At 48.1% G+C, this 20,534-nt stretch overlaps 1 protein-coding gene across 2 annotated transcripts; it reads left to right on the forward strand.

Moving 5' to 3' along the window:
* The first annotated feature begins 14,735 nt into the window (after window positions 1-14,735).
* Window positions 14,736-20,125, forward strand: HAPLN2 (hyaluronan and proteoglycan link protein 2). Of its 2 annotated transcripts, XM_065883575.1 has the most exons (8): window positions 14,736-14,883; window positions 15,062-15,106; window positions 15,446-15,504; window positions 17,786-17,897; window positions 18,103-18,456; window positions 18,652-18,768; window positions 18,910-19,092; window positions 19,504-20,125. In XM_065883575.1, exons 4-8 carry the CDS (start codon window positions 17,810-17,812, stop codon window positions 19,782-19,784), a joined length of 1,023 nt encoding a protein of 340 aa, XP_065739647.1. In that variant the 5' UTR covers window positions 14,736-14,883; window positions 15,062-15,106; window positions 15,446-15,504; window positions 17,786-17,809; the 3' UTR covers window positions 19,785-20,125. The 2 variants fall into 2 exon arrangements, with proteins under 2 accessions (XP_065739647.1, XP_065739653.1); XM_065883581.1 differs by lacking the exon at window positions 15,062-15,106 and having other exon boundaries at window positions 14,790-14,883; window positions 15,443-15,504.
* Window positions 20,126-20,534: the final 409 nt, after the last annotated feature.

The raw sequence follows: 20,534 nt of genomic DNA on the forward strand, positions 1-20,534 counted from the left end.
CACGTTTCAGAAGATCCGGAAAGTGTTCTATTTTCTTCCTCCGTGCCGATCTGAACGGCCGTGGGACTTCAGTCCTATCCGGCTCTATTGGGATGCCGAGAACAGCTTAGGGTCCGACACTGACTAGTTCCAGGCACAAATATGAGGAAGGAAAACTTTAGGGGAAACCATCGAGAGTGGCCTGAGAGATTCGTGGAGGCAGAGAAGGAGGTAGCACCTCTGAGGTGATTTGCGGGGATGAATACTCAGCCTGCAGGGACAGTTATTTATAAAATCCTAGAGATGAGAGGTTTCAGTAGGTTCATCACTTTTTCTTTTTTTCTTTTTTTTGCGGTACGCGGGCCTCTCACTGTTGTGGCCTCTCCCGCCGCGGAGAACAGGCCCCGGACGCGCAGGCTCAGCGGCCATGGCTCACGGGCCCAGCCGCTCCGCGGCATGTGGGATCCTCCCGGACCGGGGCACGAACCCGTGTCCCCTGCATCGGCAGGCGGACTCTCAACCACTGCGCCACCAGGGAAGCCCATCAAACATTTTTGACTCATCACGCTGTGCCAAGACCTGCCCCTTCTGGTACTAGTGATACAAAGATGCATAAGAGAGAGCCCTGACTTCGGGGTGCACCTAGTCTACCCCAGGGAAAATCGGGACCTCGAGTGGGACTGGAGAGAGAGGGAGGATCCCACAATCCATGCCAGGTTGAGGAGTTTGGACTTGCCTTTTAAGTATTAGGTCCATTGAGCAGGGGAGGGAAAGAACATATTGCAAACAAATCAACAAGAGAGGTTGCACGTGCTCTCATCCCCACAAACTGTTCCTAGGCTTCACTGAGCCACCCAAGAACTAAAACCTGAAAAAAAAAAAAAATCCCTTGTTTGCGTCCCTGTATCAGGATTTACGGTAACTTAGAGGCCAACCCACCCCCACCCCCACCCCCAAGGAACTTCAAAAAGAAAAACTGCTGTTTCATAGTAAAGTTTTGTCATAATTGCTCAGTATGTCATACTCCCTCATCCCCATATGATTTCTTTTTTTACATAAAATTAATTTTACTTTTACAATATGCTACCTGGGAAGGAAAAATAAAGGGGGAATTCCCTGGCGGTCCAGTGGTTAGGACTCCGCGCTTTCATTGCCAGGGATCCGGTTCGATCCCTGATCGGGGAACTAAGATGCAGCAAGCCAGAGCAGTGTGGCAAAAAAAAAAAAGAGAGAGAGGGCTTCCCTGGTGGCGCAGTGGTTGGGAGTCCGCCTGCCGATGCAGAGGACGCGGGTTCGTGCCCCCGTCTGGGAAGATCCCACATGCCACGGAGCGGCTGGGCCCGTGAGCCATGGCCGCTGAACCTGCGCGTCCGGAGCCTGTGCTCCGCAACGGGAGAGGCCACGGCAGTGAGAGGCCCCCGTAACACACAAAAAAAAAAAAAAAAAAAAAAGAGAGAGAGAGAAAATTCCATAGATAGGTCTTCAGTTTCCACCATTTTCCCACTCCATCTCCCCTATCTATCTACCTATCTATCTAATATATTATACTGTGGGCATAAAAGAGGTTTGAAAACTCCTGAATAGGGCAACCTCAAGGGCCCTTTCCAGCCTACAACTTCTGTGTGGCATACTTTGCCAGCCACTCCAAAAACCTAATGGCCATAATTCCTTGACTCAAGATTCTTCCTCTGGCCTAGGATCTTGAACTCCTGTTCTGCCTGACTCACTCATTTGATAAACATTTATTAAGGGTATTCTGTAGGCCAAGGGCTAGGGGTCCCGCCCTTGTCCTGTTGGACCTCACCATCTTGTGGGAGTGTAACAAGTTACCAGGCATTTATATGAGTGAGTGATGAGAGCTGTGGCAAGGTCAGGACACAGTGCCACAGGGGTAAGAGGAGAAGCCAGGGTCCCTGAGGGCTTCCTGAAGGAGTCTCTCCCAGCCTGTAAGCCTGTCCCTGGGGGCTATGTGGGACTGCAAAAGAAGAAATGGGCCTCCAGGAGTTCCAAGTTTCATGGGGTCTCACACTCCTCACAAGAGTTGTGAGAAATAAAATCCATTGTAAGAACAAGAATACGTGGCTATTATAAAGTGAGCTGAGGGTCTTTCTACGCCGCCATCTTGGCTGCTCTCAGTTCTGCATGCTGGGAAGTCCAAGATCAAGGGACTGGGACGATCACCTTCTGGTGAGGTCCCTCTTCCTGATTCATATCCGGCACTTTCCTACTGTGTTCTCTCGTGGGGGAAGGGGCCATGACTACTTATAAGGAAATAATCTCAAATGCAGACATAGCAAGATCAATAGAAATATTTATTACAGGAATATTTATAAAATGGAAAAATTGTAAAGGACCTAAATATCCCACAACAGGAGAATTGCTAAATAAATTATAGTGTAACCGTACAATGCACTAATATGTAGCTTTAAAAGGAGTCTTAATAACTTGGGGGAAATGTCTAGGATATGATTGAAATGAAAAAAGCAGGTACAAACTGGTTCCTGCATAGTAAGAGCCCATCTATGTTAAAAATACACAGGCAGGGCTTCCCTGGTGGCGCAGTGGTTGAGAGTCCACCTGCCGATGCAGAGGACACGGGTTCGTGCCCCGGTCCGGGAAGATCCCACATGCCGTGGAGCGGCTGGGCCCGTGAGCCATGGCCGCTGAGCCTGCGCGTCCGGGGCCTGTGCTCCGCGGCGGGAGAGGCCACAACAGTGAGAGGCCTGCATACCGCAAAAAAAAAAAAAAAAAAAAATTCATAGGCAATGGAATTCCTCAAAAGGAATAAAGCTCTTAGGAATTTAACACAATATAACAGAAGAAGAGCAAGAGTTGTACACTGAAAATTACAAAATGTCATTGAAAGAAACCAAAGAAGAGCTACATAAATGGAAAGATACATGTGTTCATGGGTTGGAAGACTTAAGAAGATCACAATAATCTCCAAATTGGTCTACAGATTCAACGCAATCTCTATCAAAATTCTAGCTGGCTTTTTTTGCATAAGTTGACAAGCTGATTTGGAAATTCAAATGGTAATGCAAGGAGTCCTTTTTCTCGAAAAAGAACAAAGTTGAACGACTAACACTTCTCAATTTCCAAACTTACCACAAAGCTATAGTAATCAAGACTGTGGTTCTGGCATAGGCTAGATATAAAATCAATAGAATAGAAATGAGAGTCCAGAAATAAACCCAGACATTTATGGGCAATTAATTTTCAACAAGAATGCCAAGACAATGCAGTGAGGAGAGAATAGTCTTTTCAACACATTATGCTAAGACAACTGGATAGCCACATGCCAAAAAAAAAAAAAAAAAAAATGAAGTTGGACCCCTACCTCGCATCATATGCAAAAATTAACTCAAGATGAATCAAAAACCTAAATGTAAGAGCTAAAGCTTTTTAAAGAAAACAGATGTAAACTTTCATAACCTTGGATTAAACAATAGTTTATTAGCTATGAGTCCAAATGTACAAGCAACCAAAGGAAAAAAACATAAATTGGGCTTCATCAAAATTAAAACGTTTGTGCTCCAAAGGACACCATCAAGAAGTAAAAAGAGGGACTTCTCCGGTGGCACAGTGCTTAAGAGTCTGCCTGCCAATGCAGAAGACATGGGTTCGAGCCCTGGTCTGGGAGGATCCCACATGACACAGAGCAACTAAGACTGTGCGCCACAACTACTGAGCCTGCGCTCTAGAGCCCAAGCGCCACAACTACTGAAGCCCGCGTGCCTAGAGCCCGTGCACCGAAACAAAGAAAAGCCACTGCAATGAGAAGCTCGCGCACCGCAACGAAGAGTAGCCCCCGCTCGCCGCAACTAGAGAAAGCCTGTGTGCAGCAACAAAGACTCAACGCAGCCAAAGATAAATAAATTTATTTTAAAAAAAAAAGAAGTAAAAAGACAATTACAGAATGGAAGAAAATATTTGCAATCATATTTCTGGTAAGGTTCTAATATCCAAAAAATACATGAAGAACTCTTACAGGGACTTCCCTGGTGGTGCAGTGGTTAAGAATCCGCCTGCCAGGGCTTCCTTGGTGGCGCAGTGGTTGAGAGTCCGCCTGCCGATGCAGGGGACACGGGTTCGTGCCCCGGTCCGGGAAGATCCCACATGCCGCGCAGCGGCTGGGCCCATGAGCCATGACTGCGGAGCAACGGGAGAGGCCACAACAGTGAGAGGCCCGCATACTGCAAAAAAAAAAAAAAAAAAAGAATCCACCGAGCAACTAAGCCCATGTGCCACACCTGCTGAACCTGCGCTCTAGAGCCCGTGAGCCACAACTACTGAACCCGCGTGCCACAACTACTGAAGCCTGCGCACCTAGAGCCCGTGCTCCACAGCAAAAGCCACCACAATGAGAAGCCCACGCACCGCAACGAAGAGTAGCCCCCGTTCACCGCAGCTAGAGAAAGCCCTTGCGCAGCAACAAAGACCCAATGCAGCCAAATATAAATAAATAAATAAAATTTAAAAAAAGAACACTTACAACTCAATAATAAAAAGACAACACAGGGCTTCCCTGGTGGCGCAGTGGTTGGGAGTCCGCCTGCCGATGCAGGGGACACGGGTTCGTGCCCCGGTCCGGGAAGATCCCACATGCCGTGGAGCGGCTGGGCCCGTGGGCCATGGCCGCTGAGCCTGCGCGACCCGAGCCTGTGCTCCGCAACGGGAGAGGCCACAACAGTGATAGGCCCGCGTACCGCAAAAAAAAAAAAAAAAAAAAAGACAACACAATTTTAAAATGGGTAAAAGATTTGGATTGACATTTCTCCAAAGAAGATATACAAATGGCTAATAAGCACGTGAAAAGATGCCCAACGTCATTAGTCATCAGGGAAATGCAAGTGAAAACCACAATACAATATCATTTCACACCTTCTAGGATAACTATGATTTAAAAAATGAGCAATAACAAGTGTTGGTGAGGATGTGGAGAAATGAGAACCCTCATACATTGCTGGTGGGAAGGTAAAATAGTGCGGCTGCCTTGGAAAACAGTATGAAAAATTCCTCAGAAAGTTAAGCATAGAATTACTATATGAACCAACAATTCCACTCCTAGGTATATACCCAAGAGAATTGAAAATATATGTCTATACAAAAACTTGTACACAAAATTTCATAGAAGCACTATGTATAGTAATAGCTAAAAAGTGGAAACAATCCAAGTGTCCATCAGCTAATGAATGGATAAACAAAACATGGTAGATCCACAATGGAATATGATTAGGTCATCAGAGGAAATGTGGTATTGATACATTCTACAACATGGATAAACTTTGAAAATATGTTAAATGAAAGAAACCAGACACAAAAGGCCACATACTGTATGATTCTATTTACGTGCAATGTCCAGAGAAGGCAAATCCATTGACATAGTTCAGTTGGGAAAAGGAAAATGGAGAGTGGCTACTAATGGGTGGGTGGAGGGTTTCTTTTTGAGTTGATGACATGTTCTGGAATCAGTGGTGTTGATTAAACTTGTGAACATACTAATACCCACTGAATTGTACACTTTAAAAGGGTGAATTTTATGGTAGGTGAATTATATCTCAAAAAAACCAAAAGAACAAAAAACCACAGGCACAGTAAAAGAACAAGAGAACACTAACATGTTACAGGCAGTCATTCCGAGATGAAGGAATTATGAGTAAGTGCATACCCTTCTTTATATATTTTCTCTGAATTTTAGTTTTTTCTACAATTAACATACTTTGTCAGGAAAAATAACTTTAAAACAGCAAATGAATACAAATCAGAGTTCCTCAGTGCTGAGGAACTTGGTGCAAAAATGAGGAGAAATATGATTGGCAACAGGGAGACCTTCAGGAGGAGGTGAATGTGGCACTAAGATGACCAACTCTTTTTTTTTTTAACTTTGTTTTTAATACATTTATTTGTTATTTATTTTTGGCTGCGTTGGGTCTTTGTTGCTCTGCACGGGCTTTCTCTAGTTGCGGCAAGTGGGGGCTACTGTTCGTTGCAGTGCTCGGTCTTCTCATTGTGGTGGCTTCTCTTGTTGTGGAGCACGGGCTCTAGGCGCGCTGGCTTCAGTAGTTGTGGCATAGGGGCTCAGTAGTTGTGGCTTGTGGGCTCTAGATCTCAGGCTCTGTACTTGTGGCACACGGGCTTATTTGCTCTGCAGCATGTGGGATCTTCCCACACCAAGGCTCAAACCCATGTCCCCTGCATTGGCAGGCGGATTCTTAACCACTGCACCACCAGGGAAGTCCGAGATGACCAACTCTTGAATTCCTTTCTAAATTTCTGGAGCAGAACGAAATCCTAAAAATTAGGTACTGGGTTATCTTTCTATCTACTCTAAGTCCACACACAGTATCATAAAAATCATACTACGCTAACAAATCCCTCTGGTGCATAAACTTGTGTAACATTTTCCTCCACCTCTTCTCAGTTGTTTGTTCATGTATTTATTCTATTACTGAAATCTGAGAATGAGGGAAGAGAAAAGAGCTTGTGGCTGCAACTTTTTTTTTTTTTTTTGCCACACCATGTGGCATGCGGGATCTTAGTTCCCTGACCAGGGATCCATCCCATGTCCCCTGCAGTGGAAGCATGGAATCTTAACCACTGGACCACCAGGGAAGTACCAAATGTTGGGATTTTTGAAAGCTTATATCACAAATATTGGCAATGTTTACCTAATATAACGTTATTTTTCTTTCTGTTGGGAAAAAAAAAAAAAGGTGCGCCTATGTGTCTTAGGGTTTTTTCTTAGACTGATATTATTTCTTAATCCTCAGGCCTGGGCAGTTTGTAATTTTCCTACTTCATTAACTATTTAAGTTCATAACAACAAAAATATTACAATCCCTTGTGCAGAGTGCTTTGCTATTTAAAAATAGTGGGTTTGGGGGAGTTCCCTGGTGGTCCAATGGCTAAGACTCCGTACTCCCAATGCAGGGGGCCCGAGTTCGAGCCCTGGTCAGGGAACTAGATCCCACATGTACGCCGCAACTAAGAAGTTGGTATGTTTAAAAAAAACAAAACAAACAAACAAAAATTACCTCAAACATTTTTTAAAAGTTTAATTAAAAAAAAAAAAAAAAAAAGAAGTCGGTATGCTGACAACAAAAATCCCGCGTGCCGCAAATAAGACCTCGTGCAGCCAATCGATCAATCAATATTTTTTTAATGAAATATTTCCAGATACATCAGTAAAAATGCCATGGAAAAATTTCTGAACGGGGGCAGTATGAAAGACACCAATATGAGTGGAAGTAGAGGTGGGAAAAAGGACCCTGCTGGAAAGAAAAGCAGCAGGGTATCCCACCTCATTCTTTCTCTTGGCACTGCTGCCACAAATACGAAGGAAAACGCTTTGAGATATTGGGACTCTCTCCCTCTGAACTGAAGCTTAGCTCAGCCTTGTCAAAGCGAGTCTGAAGGGCGCTCTGAGTCTGGAGGACGCCCCCAAAACTTTCAGGTCTCTGCTATAGCATTCCCATCTCTGAACATCGTCCTCAGTAAACAAGCGGTGATCCTCCAGCAGTGCCCAGGACTCGAGCTGTATGCGGAGCCCAGCACTCTGCAGGGCCCGTCAGCGCCGGTAACGCCGCCTTCTTGAGCCACCTGCTGGCTATCAGATGTATTGCATATTAAATCATGAAAAAATTCATACACATAATAAATACATAAATGCCTTGAAAGTTTGGAAGGACAGACAACAAAATGTTAAAAGTTATTTTCTCTGTGTGGCAGGATTAAGTTTCATTTTAAAAAAATACTTGCTTATTTATTTGGTTGCGCTGGGTCTTTAGCTGCGGCTCTTGGGCTCCTTAGTTGCGGCAGGTAAACTCTTAGTTGCGGCATGCATGTGGGATCTCGTTCCCTGACCAGGGATCAAACCCGGGCTCCGTTCATTGAGAGCGTGGAGTCTTAACCACTGAGCCACCAGGGAAGTCCTGCGATTTTCATTTTTTAATGTTTTTATGTTTGTTAAACTGTCTACAATTAAATGCATCATTGTGGAATCAGTTTTTAAGAAAGCAATAAAAGTTGCCCTCCAATTTAAAAATTATTATTCTATGACTCATTCTGGCTTCATTTTTACATTTAAATGTTTGAGCTTCCAGGAATTTATTTAGTTTAAGGAATGAATTATGGATCATATTTTTTTCCCAAGATGGCTAACTGGTTGTCCAACCTCTAGCAGTCTCCAACAGTAGACATCTCGTTAAATAAATTATGCTACAGCCACCCACTGGAATACTATGCAGACATGGAAAAGAATGAAGAAACTTTATGTCATGTGCTGATAGGACTGATGTTCACAACATATTATTAGGTTAAATTAAAAAGTAGGGAGCAGTTTGTATATGATCCTAATTAGATTAAAAAATAGAATATATGCATGATGTATGTTTCTATTTATGTGAATTCTTGTAGATTCTTAAAACCTCTGTGGGCACGTACAGAAGAAGCTTAACAATGGTTTAATTGTTCCAGGAGGAAGTAAGAAGAAGGAAGGAAGAAAGAAAGGAAGGATTTTACTTTTCATTTTATCCCTTTATTAGTGGTTTAATTCTTTTTCATTATGTTCATGTATTAATTTTGTTATGTTTTGTGATAAATAAAAATAAGTGGGACATTGATTTGTATGTGTTTATCGTTTTTAAAAATCACGTGATCCCTTAGGATCAATCAGTCAGTATCTGTGTTTTGATTGATTCTGTTCCCTTTGACACTTCTTCCCCTCACCAACAGTAAGGGCTAAAATATATTGAGTGCATTCTATGAGTCAGGCACAGTTCTAATTACTGATGTCATTATCCTCATTTTCAGAGGAAAACAATGAAGTAAAGAGAAGGCTAATGTTATCCAGTTAGTAGGTTGCCTGAGATTTATCTCCAGACGCTCAAATTCCAGAGCCTGTGGAACTTAGCCATTATGCCCTGCCCTTTGGTTAAGCTTGCAGAAATTAAAGAAAGAAAGAAAACGTCAAATTTATTTATTTATTTTTTCAGTAGACATTTTCTGAATGCTAGTATATGCCAGGTGAGAAAACTGTTAAATTGTTTCTTGGGAGGCTTCCTTGAGGAAGAACAATGGATGCAATTTAAAGTCTCTGATGTAGCTAATGAAATTGAGTTGCTGTAACAGTGGTGGCCCATTGGAGCAGCAGCCTTGGTAGCCTTAACTACAAGAAGGCACTGTAGAGGACTCTTGCTGAGAATGGCCACTTCCTCCTAGTGCCATTGCTGGTCCTCTGCGGGCTGGAGATACAAAGTATCCTCCCCTCAAGGAGGTTCAGTCTCTCAGGGCACTCATGTGTTAGTTCCACAAGTGGATCTGCTATTCCAGGGAAGCAGAAAGCACTAGGATGTTGCTTTCAATATAGGGAAGTTGAGAAGTGGAAAAACAATTCTCAAAGTTATTTTTTAACTCACGTCAAAGATTTATTTAACTCATTAATGGCAGAACTAGGAGAAAGACAAAGGAGCTGCTTTGAAGAGCATTTGAGAAACAGGGATTTATATAGTCAGTAAAAAAAGGAATGCCGAAATAAGATTGCTAATTTAGATATGACTGGTCAAGTTTCCAGGACAATAAAACCAAAACACCTTTGTGGTTAACTTCTCTGTTGGGCAATAAAACCCTATCATTTTATCAACTTCTCCAAGTTAACCACTAACCATACAGACTGTAAATGTTTCATCTTTTTTTGGTTGTAGATTATTTATCAAATATACTATAACAACAAAGTTACATTCTCCAGGAGAGTCAGTTGAGTGTCAAGCAAGCTTTTAGACAATGCTCTAGAGCGACACCAAACCAAACCAAACCAACCCCCACCAAAACAAAACGCCCAACAACCAACAAAAAAAAGCAATTCTCATTTTACCTTTTCTAAGTTTGGAGGAATTATTCTTCCACAGAAGGGAAGAACTCATCTAGCTTCGGAGATGAGCTCCCTGGGTTACTCACTAACAATTAACTTTCTCTAGACATCAGTTTCTTTGTCCATAAAATGGGAATGCTAATACTGTGAGAGTATTTATGTTTCCCATGTGAGAGAATGTAGAGCTATAAGTTAGGGCTCACTTTTTAAAATTATTCACATTCTGGCCTGAGAATGGTTGATTAATACTTGCAAATCTTCTTATTTCTGGGCTTAAGTTTGACTAACGTGACACTGGGAGTGAGAGTCTGTACGAAGTAAAGTCAGATCCAACTTAGACTGCCTTGAACGAGAACAGAAGCAGGGATTTGAGAGAGCAAGCCTTGAGGCCTGGGAGTGTGAGAAAGGCTGATAAAATGAGGACTCGGGAATCTCAAGGTATTTGCAGAGGTAGATGAACAAAAACACAATTTTATCTTTTAAAATTGATTTTATTGAAGTATAGTTGATTTGCTGTGCTGTGTTAGTTTCTGCTGTACAGCAAAGTGATTCAGTTATACATATATATGCATTCTTTTTCATATTTTTATATGGTTTATCACAGGATATTGAATATAGTTCCCTGTGCTATACAGTAGGACCTTGCTGTTTATCCATCCTATATATAATAGTTTGCATCTGCTAATCCTAAACTCCCAATCCTTCTCTCCCCAACCGTCCTCCACCTTGGCAATCACAAGTCTGTTTTCTATGTCTGTGAGTCTGTTTCTGTTTCATAGATAAGTTCATTTGTGTCATGTTTTAGATTCCACATATAAGTGATATCATATGGTATTTGTCTTTCTCTGTCTGACTTACTTCACTTAGTATGATAATCTCTAGGTCCATCCATGTTGCTGCAAATGGCATTATTTCATTCTTTTTTATGGCTGAGTAGTATTCCATTGTATACATGTACCACATGTTATTTATCCATTCATCTGTAAATGGACATTTAGGTTGCTTCTTTGTCTTGGCTATTGTGAATGGTGCTGTTATGAACATAGGAGTGCAGGTATCTTTTCGAATTATAGTTTCCTCCAGATATGTGCCCAGAAGTGGGATTGCTGGATCATATGGCAACTCTATTTTTAGTTTTTTGAGGAACGTCCATCCTGTTTTCCACAGTAGCTGCACCCCAAAAGTGCAATTTAAATGGCCCACTTGAATATAGCCATGAACTGACTGTGACAAACAGAGGCATGATTAGTAATATGTAAGATATAATTGTTAAATCTTAGTAACCATGAAAACAACTTCTAGACATTTGTCTTTTACTGTTCTCTGCACTTTCCAACATTTTATTTTACCCTCATCTACCTCTGCGATAGGACAGGTGTTATCCCACTAGCCTGAGCACTTCATAAGGTCAAGACCTTCCTAAGTTCATTTACTGCGTTTGCTCACACAGTTCTCTACACCCTGAGGCCCTTCAGAAAAGGGGGAATTCAGAAAAAGCACTACCCTGGCCGCACCCCTCAGCCACCATGCCCTCAGGATAGAGGTGGTTGAGGAACCTGAACATTTGCCAGGTTGAGATGAGGACAACCAGATATCCCCACTGTTGTCTTTCAAGACCTTTCAGAGCCAGGAAGAGGCTGCCCATAGAGGATGCCTCTGGACGTCTTTGCTTCTAATTTCTAGGTTCTGATCAGTACTGAAGTGGGCACTGTGGGTCCCACTTCTCAAGAGCCCCAGATCAAGGGGCTGGAGTGACGACCAGGGAACTGAGTTCTGTCAGGACTCCTGGGCTGGGCGGGGCAGCTTGAGATGGGGCATGGTCAGGGCTCCACGTGGCATCTTAGGCATGGGTGGTGACATCCCCCTGTTCTCCACAGAGATGGAAACACAGAGAGGGACACCCTCACTGTTTAGAAAGAGACCCCAGCCCCATGAAGGGCCCCCACTGTTCTTGGAGGGTATGGCTAGTTCAAGGATGTTCAAGGATGAGGGGGTCTAACGGATCTCAGCTCTTTCCCACCTCATTCTCCCCTTCTTTAGCAGTTTTCCAATTGGAACCAACCATTATAACAATGAACCTCATTCACAGCGTGCTTTTCACTGGGTAGAAGGCTGCTCCATCACCCTCACACCAGCCAGTCCCATTGGGCAGGTGTGGTGCCCATTCGATAATTAGAGAGACTGAAGCTCCAGGAGGTTGGTATAGTCTCATAGGAAGTCAGCATCTGGCTGGAACGGGATTCCTGATTCATGGTCCAGTGTTCTTCCCATTAGCCCATGTGGCCTCATGCCCCCTCCAGACTGGCAGCCCACCCCCCACCCAAGGGCATGGGCCACATCTTCCCCTTCCTTCCCACCCTTGACTCTGTCTACAGGACAAAGGCTGTTCAGGGTAGTGAGGCTTCCTGAGCGGAAAACATGTCTTTCCATAAGGCTGACTCCCCCAGGCTCACCCCACACGTGGTCCTGCAGTGCAGCCAGGATGCAGCCCCACAAAAGGCCTGAGCCTGGGTTAGAAGCAAGAGGAAACCTGGGGGCTCCCAGGGAGGAGGAGAAAGGTGAGACCCAGCAGAGGAGGAGCGAGAGAGGGCCCTGCAGCGTCTGCTGGAGACTCTGCGGCGGCCGGCCGAGGCAGGTGGGGGTGAACGCAAATTTCACTGGAAGGAGAGGGAAGCCCCCTCCACCCCCCCAACCCCGGCACACCTGTCCCTTCCCTGCTATGCGCCCTAAAGTACCATTTTGCTGACTTTTCCAGTCCTTCATGCAACAATCCCGTAGTGAACTGGGCCCATGCTTGCCGTCACCAAAGATCCAGAAAATTAGTCTGCTGAATGTGCCTGGAGGGTGGAGGCTGAGTCTGGGGTGTCAGGGAAAGAGGTGTCAGGACTCCATGCTCCTCTTAGATGATTCCACCTCACCCTGGTTGGTAGGCAGCAGGAGTGGCAAAGGCCTCTCCTCAGAAGGTGCCAGAAAAGATGCCAACTCAAGCTTGAGCAGTCTTACCTCATTCCTGTCTCGTAGTGTCTTCGGGAAGAACTGAGAATGAACGTGACCTGAGCAGACTGAACAGTTTGGTTATTCACGCTGTATTTATTCTTGGTCTGTTCCTTTCTCATTCCATCCTCAAGGGGTTCTCTTTGCATCTATCGCATAGTTCTAGGCCTTCCTCCCTGCCAAACTCAGCCTTTTACGGATTTATACACCAGAGACTTCCAAACCGCAACTCAGAAGTGGTCTGGGGAGAAAGGAGCAGCGAGGGGTGAGCCTGGGAATCAGGGTGCGACCGGTCAGGCCATGGAGGCTTTATACCTCCCCCTCCGCGTAAGGCTGTTTGTTTGTATTGGGCGGAAGCCAATCAGATGCGCGGGATCAGGGTGTCCTGGCAGAGGAGACAGGCGGCTATTTGTCTGTTCTCGTTTGTCCTTCTCTCTGGGAGGAAGAGGGAAGGGTTTAGGAAAGGATGGAGCAGACAGGAAAAAATCAATCCAATCCTTAAAGAGCACCGTCGGGGTGGGCTGCATGCTGTCAAATATGGCCCCAGTGAAGACCCTGCAGCTCCGGGGCTGACTCGGAGGGTCGAGGAGAGGAGTGGAAGAGGGATTAGCCGGAAAAGCAGAACGTTCTAGGCTTGACTCAACAACTGCATTCTGTGTGGTCTTGGACAAGTCACTTTCCCTTCCCTCTGGTAAATGAGGAAGCTAAGGATCCTGAAAGTGTAGGATTTAGTAAGGTGAAGCCACTGATGTTGGGTTGCAGAGAGAAAAGAAGGGCAAGAGGCGATTTGAAGCTCAAAACATTTCTAAATGGCTATTTATGGAGGGAGTGCTCCCTTTGCATTGACAGCAAACAAAAAAGAAATGCACTTATTCTGGGTGTTGGAAACCCTCTATATCTTAATCTGGGGCTGGGTAGTTACAGGGTGTGTACACATGTCAAAATTTATTGAGCTGTACCCTTACGATCTGCGCTTTGTTGTATGTAAATTATACCTCAATAGAAAGGTTTAAAGAATGAGCTTAGGACTTCCCTGGTGGCGCAGTGGTTGGGAGTCCGCCTGCCGATGCAGGGGATACGGGTTCGTGCCCCAGTCCGGAAAGATCCCACATGCCGCGGGGCGGCTGGGCCTGTGAGCCATGGCCGCTGAACTTGCGCGTCCGGAGCCTGTGCTCCGCAACGGGAGAGGCCACAACAGTGAGAGGCCCACATACCTCTTATAAATAAATAAAATTTTAAAAAATAAATAAAAAATGAGCTTAAACTCCACTAGGAGTTTAGACTTCCAAAAGAACTTCCTAATAAGAGGGATTTTAGAGAAGTGAAGCTTCACTCGGGGAGGTTAAGGATCTCCTTTCTCTTGAGAACTTTAAGATTATCCATCTGCTGAAGGAGGCGATGGGGAACTAGGGAACAAATATGATGCCTTCTCTCGGAGAACTTTCCAAAATCCTTCCATCCTCAGAAATTCCCATGTCCTTCCCAGAGACAGCAAAATCCTCTGTGCTATCTTATTTCCATCTCTCCCCGTGCAATGCTGACTTCTCACTCTGCTCCCCGTGGAGTTCAGCCATTTCCCCGGCCTTACACAAAATCTCTTTAGAGCCGTGAAGCTTGAATATTGAGGGAGACCTCATTTCAACCTTCTCACAAAACTTCTCTCTCCCTCTCCCCAGTTTCTCCTCCTTGGGGATGTCAGTTCCTGTTCTGAGCCCGCCTCCACCCAGGCCCTTTTTCCGGTGGCATGTGCCAGCCGGTCCTGCATCCCACATCCCCAGCTGTTGACATTTCGTTGCCATTACCCACAGGATAAAGAAAGGGCCCCTGTTATTCAACAATAGGGGAAAAGAAGGAGACAATGGGAAATTGTGCTTCCGATGGGGTGGAGACAGAGAAGGAAAGGACAGACAGATGACAGACAGGGGAGCTGGACAGAAGGGGTCAGGTTTTTTGAAGCAACTGGAGGTCCTGGAAGTCTGATTCCCACCTTGAGAGCCTCTTCCCATAGGCAATGCGCACCCAGGCACCGGAGGGCAGAGGTGAGGGCTTTGTTGGGGGAGGTGGAGTGGTGCTACGCAGAGTAGGCCCGTATGGAAAAGCGGAGGCAGCTGGAACTTGACACCTATGGATCTTTGAGCCTCATTTGTAGTTCACTCCATGCCCATCAGTCCAACATCCTTATACCCACCCATTAATCCATCCTTTCTCTGGTCTAAGAGCATCTAGAAGAAATGAGGCATCTCATTCTCCACAATATTCCAGGTAATTATTCCTGGGTTGCCTCCTTTACTCCATCCCTCTTCATGGGTTCCCATGCCTCTTCCTAAGCCGTGTCTTCCCCTGAGCCCAGGACAGTGAGTGCCACAGACACAGTGCCCGGCCACAGAGCTGGACCCTAGTCACTTAGCCTGGCTTAGTTGGAGTGATGAGTGGGGGAGTTTTTGGTACCTTGATTTCTCTGAACTCAGGGCAGAAGCCTTTCCTCAAAGGTGTGAAAGGAGAGAGTACGATGATCAGGGGTCCAAGTCCTGGGGCTCTTAGATGCTTGGACCTCCCAGGGGCCCAGGCAACTCCTTCACCTGGAGTCTCTTCCTCCAGCAGGACAAAAAGCTTCCAGTCACTGCTCCCTCCATCTCTGTGAAGAGGCCCACTTCTAACAGGTCAGTGTCAAAATATCTTACACAGTACTGTTGATCAGAATGTTCATAAAATAATTATCAGTGAAATAATTTTATTCTATACCTAAAAGTGTCTCATAAAAATTATGAATATTTAGCTTAAATAAAACTTTATAAGTGGAAAAGAAAAAGGTGGGGGGAGGCACTGGAGCTGTTAGCTGCGCTCTCATTCTCTGTAAAGGGTATGAAGAAGATATGTGTGCGCCTGCTTTGAGAAACAGAAAGATCAGTGACTAAGAGCTTGAACCTCATGTCAAGTCTGGATTCAAGTCCCAGCAAAACCCTCCTCTTACTAGCTGTGTGACCTCACTCAAGTATCCTGATATGTGAGCACCTTTGAGCATATAAAAATGGGATCCATAGTTGTTCCTACCTCATAGGATTGCTAAGGGGAGTAGATATAAAAGTGTACATGTAAAGCGCCTAGAGCAGTTTCAGGCACGTTAAACTTTAAACATGTTGGTGCTGGCTGTCATTACTATGGGTCCCTCAATCGGTCTCAGTTCCCACTATCACTGTGCTTACCAGGTTCTCCTGTACAGGAGATGTGTTCTCTCGCTCAGGTCCCTGTCCCAGGTGCTTTCCTTTTTAACCACTGGGAAGTCCTTTCTGCACCTAAACCCTGTCTCTTCTGCTGCATGCTCAGCTCTGGCCTTCATCTGCAAGAAGATGGAGTCCAGCTCCTTAGCTTTCCGACTCCTCCTCAGTCTTGCCTTCCTCTTGCCGTGTCTCTGCTCTCCTTCCCAGAAGTCCTTAATGTGAGCTCATTCATTAACACACATATTTATCTAGCACCTACTGTGTGCCAGAAACTATGCCGGGAGCTGCAGATAACAGCTAACATATACATAGCCCTTATTAGATATCAGGACCTACTGAAGCATTTTACATACATTCTTCTAATCCCCACAACTGCTCAGTGAGGTAGGTGTGCTACTATTCACCACATTTTACTGATGAGGACATTGAGGCAGAGAGAGGTTAAGCATGTCAAAGTCATGCGATTAGGAAGTGGAGGAATCAGATCTCAAAAAGGAATAAAACTAGGTTAAGGGGTCTTTAGTCTAATTTTAAAAAAATGGCCAAGGTGATAAAGAATAAAGAATAGAATAAAGAAGGGGGGAAAATCAACTACTGAAATAGACAATTGTGTTTGAAATCTTTTTTTTTTTTTTTTTTGCGGTACGCGGGCCTCTCACTGTTGTGGCCTCTCCCGCTGCGGAGCACAGGCTCCGGACGCGCAGGCTCAGCGGCCATGGCTCACGGGCCCAGCCGCTCCGCGGCATGTGGGATCTTCCCGGCCCGGGGCACGACCCTGTGTCCCCTGCATCAGCAGGCGGACTCTCAACCACTGTGCCACCAGGGAAGCCCTGAAATCATTTTTAATAGCCTTATAATTTTATACTTGATAATTACTGGAAAGCTCACTGACATAGTCTACATATGCATATGTATTAGTTTCAGATCCACACTGCTAATTTAGCTGTTAATAGAACTACTTCTAAGAAAAAAAAGTCCCCAGTCCAAGGCAGTAGGGGAACCAGAGGAGTAGATCACAGTGCACTACAGCGTGATGAAGTGGAGGGGAGGGGAAAGGTTTCCCAGAGGAGGTGAGGCCCAAACTGATTGTCTGTAAGAAGAAGGTGAGGCCCAAACTGATTGTCTGTAAGAAGAAGGTGAGGGTGAACTTGGACTGTGTTGGAGCCAGAACATGTCTGGAGCACAGCACAGAGGGCACAGGTAGTGAGGGGTGGGGGTGGGGGGGCAACGCTGGAGGTGCTGGGAGAAGCTGGATCACAGAGAGCCTTGGAAGTTGGGTTTGGACATTGGATTTGATCCTCACGGCAATGGGGAGTCACTGTTTTCAGCAGGAGAGTGACAAGACCATATTTACTCTGGCTTCAGATGAAGAATGGGTATTGGGAGAGGACAGAGACCACAGCTGGCCATCCAGAAGGCGAGACTTGGGAAGTACAACTGGTGCTGAGAATGGATAGGTAGAGGAGGTGCTAAATTAGGACTTGCTGACTGCAGGGATGTGAGAGAGGAGGAGGGATGGGCTCAGGAGGCCTGGCAGGGAGTGGAGTTAGTTACTGCCCCTCCCCCATTACCTTCCTTTTGCGAACAACTTCAGCCCCTTTTTCTGCCCTCATGGCTTCCAGCTGGACAGTCCCCTCTCAGGAATCCCTGATGGGAGATCTACCCTGTTCCCTCCACCCCATGCCCTTAGTCCTAAGGAACGCTCACCCTTTGTGCCCTGCAGACTGTGCTGGGCTGACTCCCCATCATGCAAGGCAGGATCAGTCTCCCCACTCTCTGCCACTTCCTTCTCCCTTGGGCCTTCACCACCTTCCACAGAGCCCTGGGGGACTCAGGTAAGACCTTAGCTCTGCCCAGAATCTGGGGAACAGTGGTGGGGAAAGTGGAAAGGGCAGCTGTTGGGGATACTCTGGGGCTGACAGTCATTGCTGAGTGCGCAATGGAGGAGGGGGTTGGGGGAGCCTGGGGTAAGGGGATCTGGGTAGGCACTTGGGGCATTGAGGGTCGGGGGTTCCTGCCACTGTGGCCCCCTCTGCTCAGCGCCCCACCCTGGCCCCCACTACCTCCTGCCCCCCATCCACGAGGTCATTCACTCTCGTCGTGGGGCCACGACCACGCTGCCCTGCGTCCTGGGCGCCCCGCCTCCCAGCTACAAGGTGCGCTGGAGCAAAGTGGAGCCGGGGGAACTCCAGGAAACGCCCATTCTCATCACCAACGGACTGCACGCCCGGGGCTACGGGCCCCTGGGGGGGCGTGCCAGGATGCGAAGGGGGCATCGGCTAGACGCCTCCCTGGTCATCGCGGGCGTGCGCCTGGAGGACGAGGGCCGGTACCGCTGTGAGCTCATCAATGGCATCGAGGACGAGAGTGTGGCGCTGACCCTTCGCCTGGAGGGTGAGGCCCTTCGGTTACTGCCCCGCTCCTCTCCAGGGGTGGCTCGGCTGTCTCATCTCAGGCCTCCCAGGGCTCCTCCCCAGCCTCTCCCCCGCCTGCCCCCGGGGTCCCCCTAGCCCTTTTTCCTAGGCTGCACCGCCCTTCCTTCCCCCTCTCCTTCTGCCTGCCCTCCCCAGGCTGTCTGCCACCCCCCAGGTGTGGTGTTTCCGTACCAGCCCAGCCGGGGTAGGTACCAGTTCAATTACTACGAGGCGAAGCAGGCGTGCGAGGAGCAAGACGGACGCCTGGCCACCTACGCCCAGCTGTACCAGGGTGAGCGGCCGAACCCCGGCACCGCCCAGGCACCCTCCGGGCTGTCACGTGGACCCCAGTGGAGGCGAACTCCGGGTATGCTCCGCTTGTGACGCCTCTAATCGGCCTACACAACCCCCACCCCCCGCCATCTCCCCCCAGCGTGGACCGAGGGTCTGGACTGGTGTAACGCGGGCTGGCTGCTCGAGGGTTACGTGCGCTACCCGGTGCTCACGGCGCGCGCTCCGTGCGGTGGCCCAGGTCGGCCCGGGATCCGCAGCTACGGGCCCCGCGACCGGAAGCGCGACCGCTATGACGCCTTCTGCTTTACCTCTGAGCTGTCAGGTAAGGGGGCGGGGCTAGCCAGCCTCAGCACCGGAGGGGGCGTGGCCTGACCGGCTGCGAAGGAGGAGGATTCAGCCTGTGAAGGAGGCGAGGCGGGGCGGGGCGAGCGGGGCCAGGACCCGGACCTGAAGGATGGGGCCGGGAAGGTAGAAGGCAAGTGGCTTGAGATCCCGGGCCAGCTCCGTGGTCTCTTGAAGGCCTCGCCCCTCCGTCACTCCGCCCACCCAGGCTCCAGCCTGTCTCCCGCAACCTCACCCGCACCCCGAGTCTCGTTACTCCCACTCCTCCTACCCAAGCTCGGACCCACCCGACCACACCTGACCCCCCGACTCTGCTCCCTGGGAGTCTGAATCCCGCTGCGCCCCGGCTGGCCCTTCTCTGGATCAGTCGGTGACCCGCTTCGGTCCCCAGGCCAAGTGTTCTTCGTGCCGGGGCGGCTGACGCTGTCTGAAGCCCACGCGGCGTGCCGGCGGCGCGGGGCCGTGGTGGCCAAGGTCGGGCACCTCTATGCAGCCTGGAAGTTCTCCGGGCTGGACCAATGCGACGGCGGCTGGCTGGCGGATGGCAGCGTGCGCTTCCCCATCACCACGCCTCGGCCGCGCTGCGGGGGCCTCCCGGATCCCGGAGTGCGCAGCTTCGGCTTCCCCAGACCCCAGCAGGCGGCCTACGGGACCTACTGCTACTCCGAATAGGGGCCCACAGCGCCCCCTCCAGCGCTCGCGACAAAGCCTGGGAGTCGTGTCAGGGGTCTCTCGCCGCCCCTTTCCCGCGAGCCTCCCCTTCCATCAGACGAGGAGCAGTCCCTCCTGACCCGCCTTCTCGGCCGAGGGCTGCAGGCCGAGGATCCCGGCTGTCCCGGCGTCGGGGAGGGGAAGTGGTGGCGCACCCGGTGGCGGTGCGCGGCTACGACCCTCGGACCCGCGGTGGTTCACGCGCCCCGGCAGACGAGGCAGCCACTGCTAGGTGACGGAAGGGGAGTCCAGGGGCATTAACTGACTTCTATATACAGCAATAAAATAACTCGAGGACTTTTTGTGTTGGGTGAAGCTGTAAGCGCGGCGGCGAGGCGTGGGGGGATGAGGGGGATGGCCTCGGACCCAGCGTGCTGACAGCGCGCCTAGGAAGACAGAGTAAGAGCAGAGGCTACTGCCCCTGAGGGGTGAACCTGCAAGAGAGTAGGGATTGCGAGGAGAGGGCACCAAAAGGCCGAAAGAGAGTTGGATTCACCGTGGACGGCCTGGTCACGGATAGGAGCAAATGAATCCAGGGTGGTGTTGTACCAGGCACCACGAGGGGGCGCCACACACTCACTTAAGATTACTCTAGTTCAAATCTGCCAGGAGCGCTCCAACCCCCGAGGCCTAGCCCCTGGGCACCACAGAACAAATACAAGGTGGACCTGAACATATTTCAAAATGTGTTTGTATCCTGCCAGTCTCCCC

The sequence above is a fragment of the Phocoena phocoena genome, chromosome 1 (genome assembly GCF_963924675.1).
Source record: "Phocoena phocoena chromosome 1, mPhoPho1.1, whole genome shotgun sequence".
Taxonomy (NCBI): Eukaryota; Metazoa; Chordata; class Mammalia; order Artiodactyla; family Phocoenidae; genus Phocoena; species Phocoena phocoena.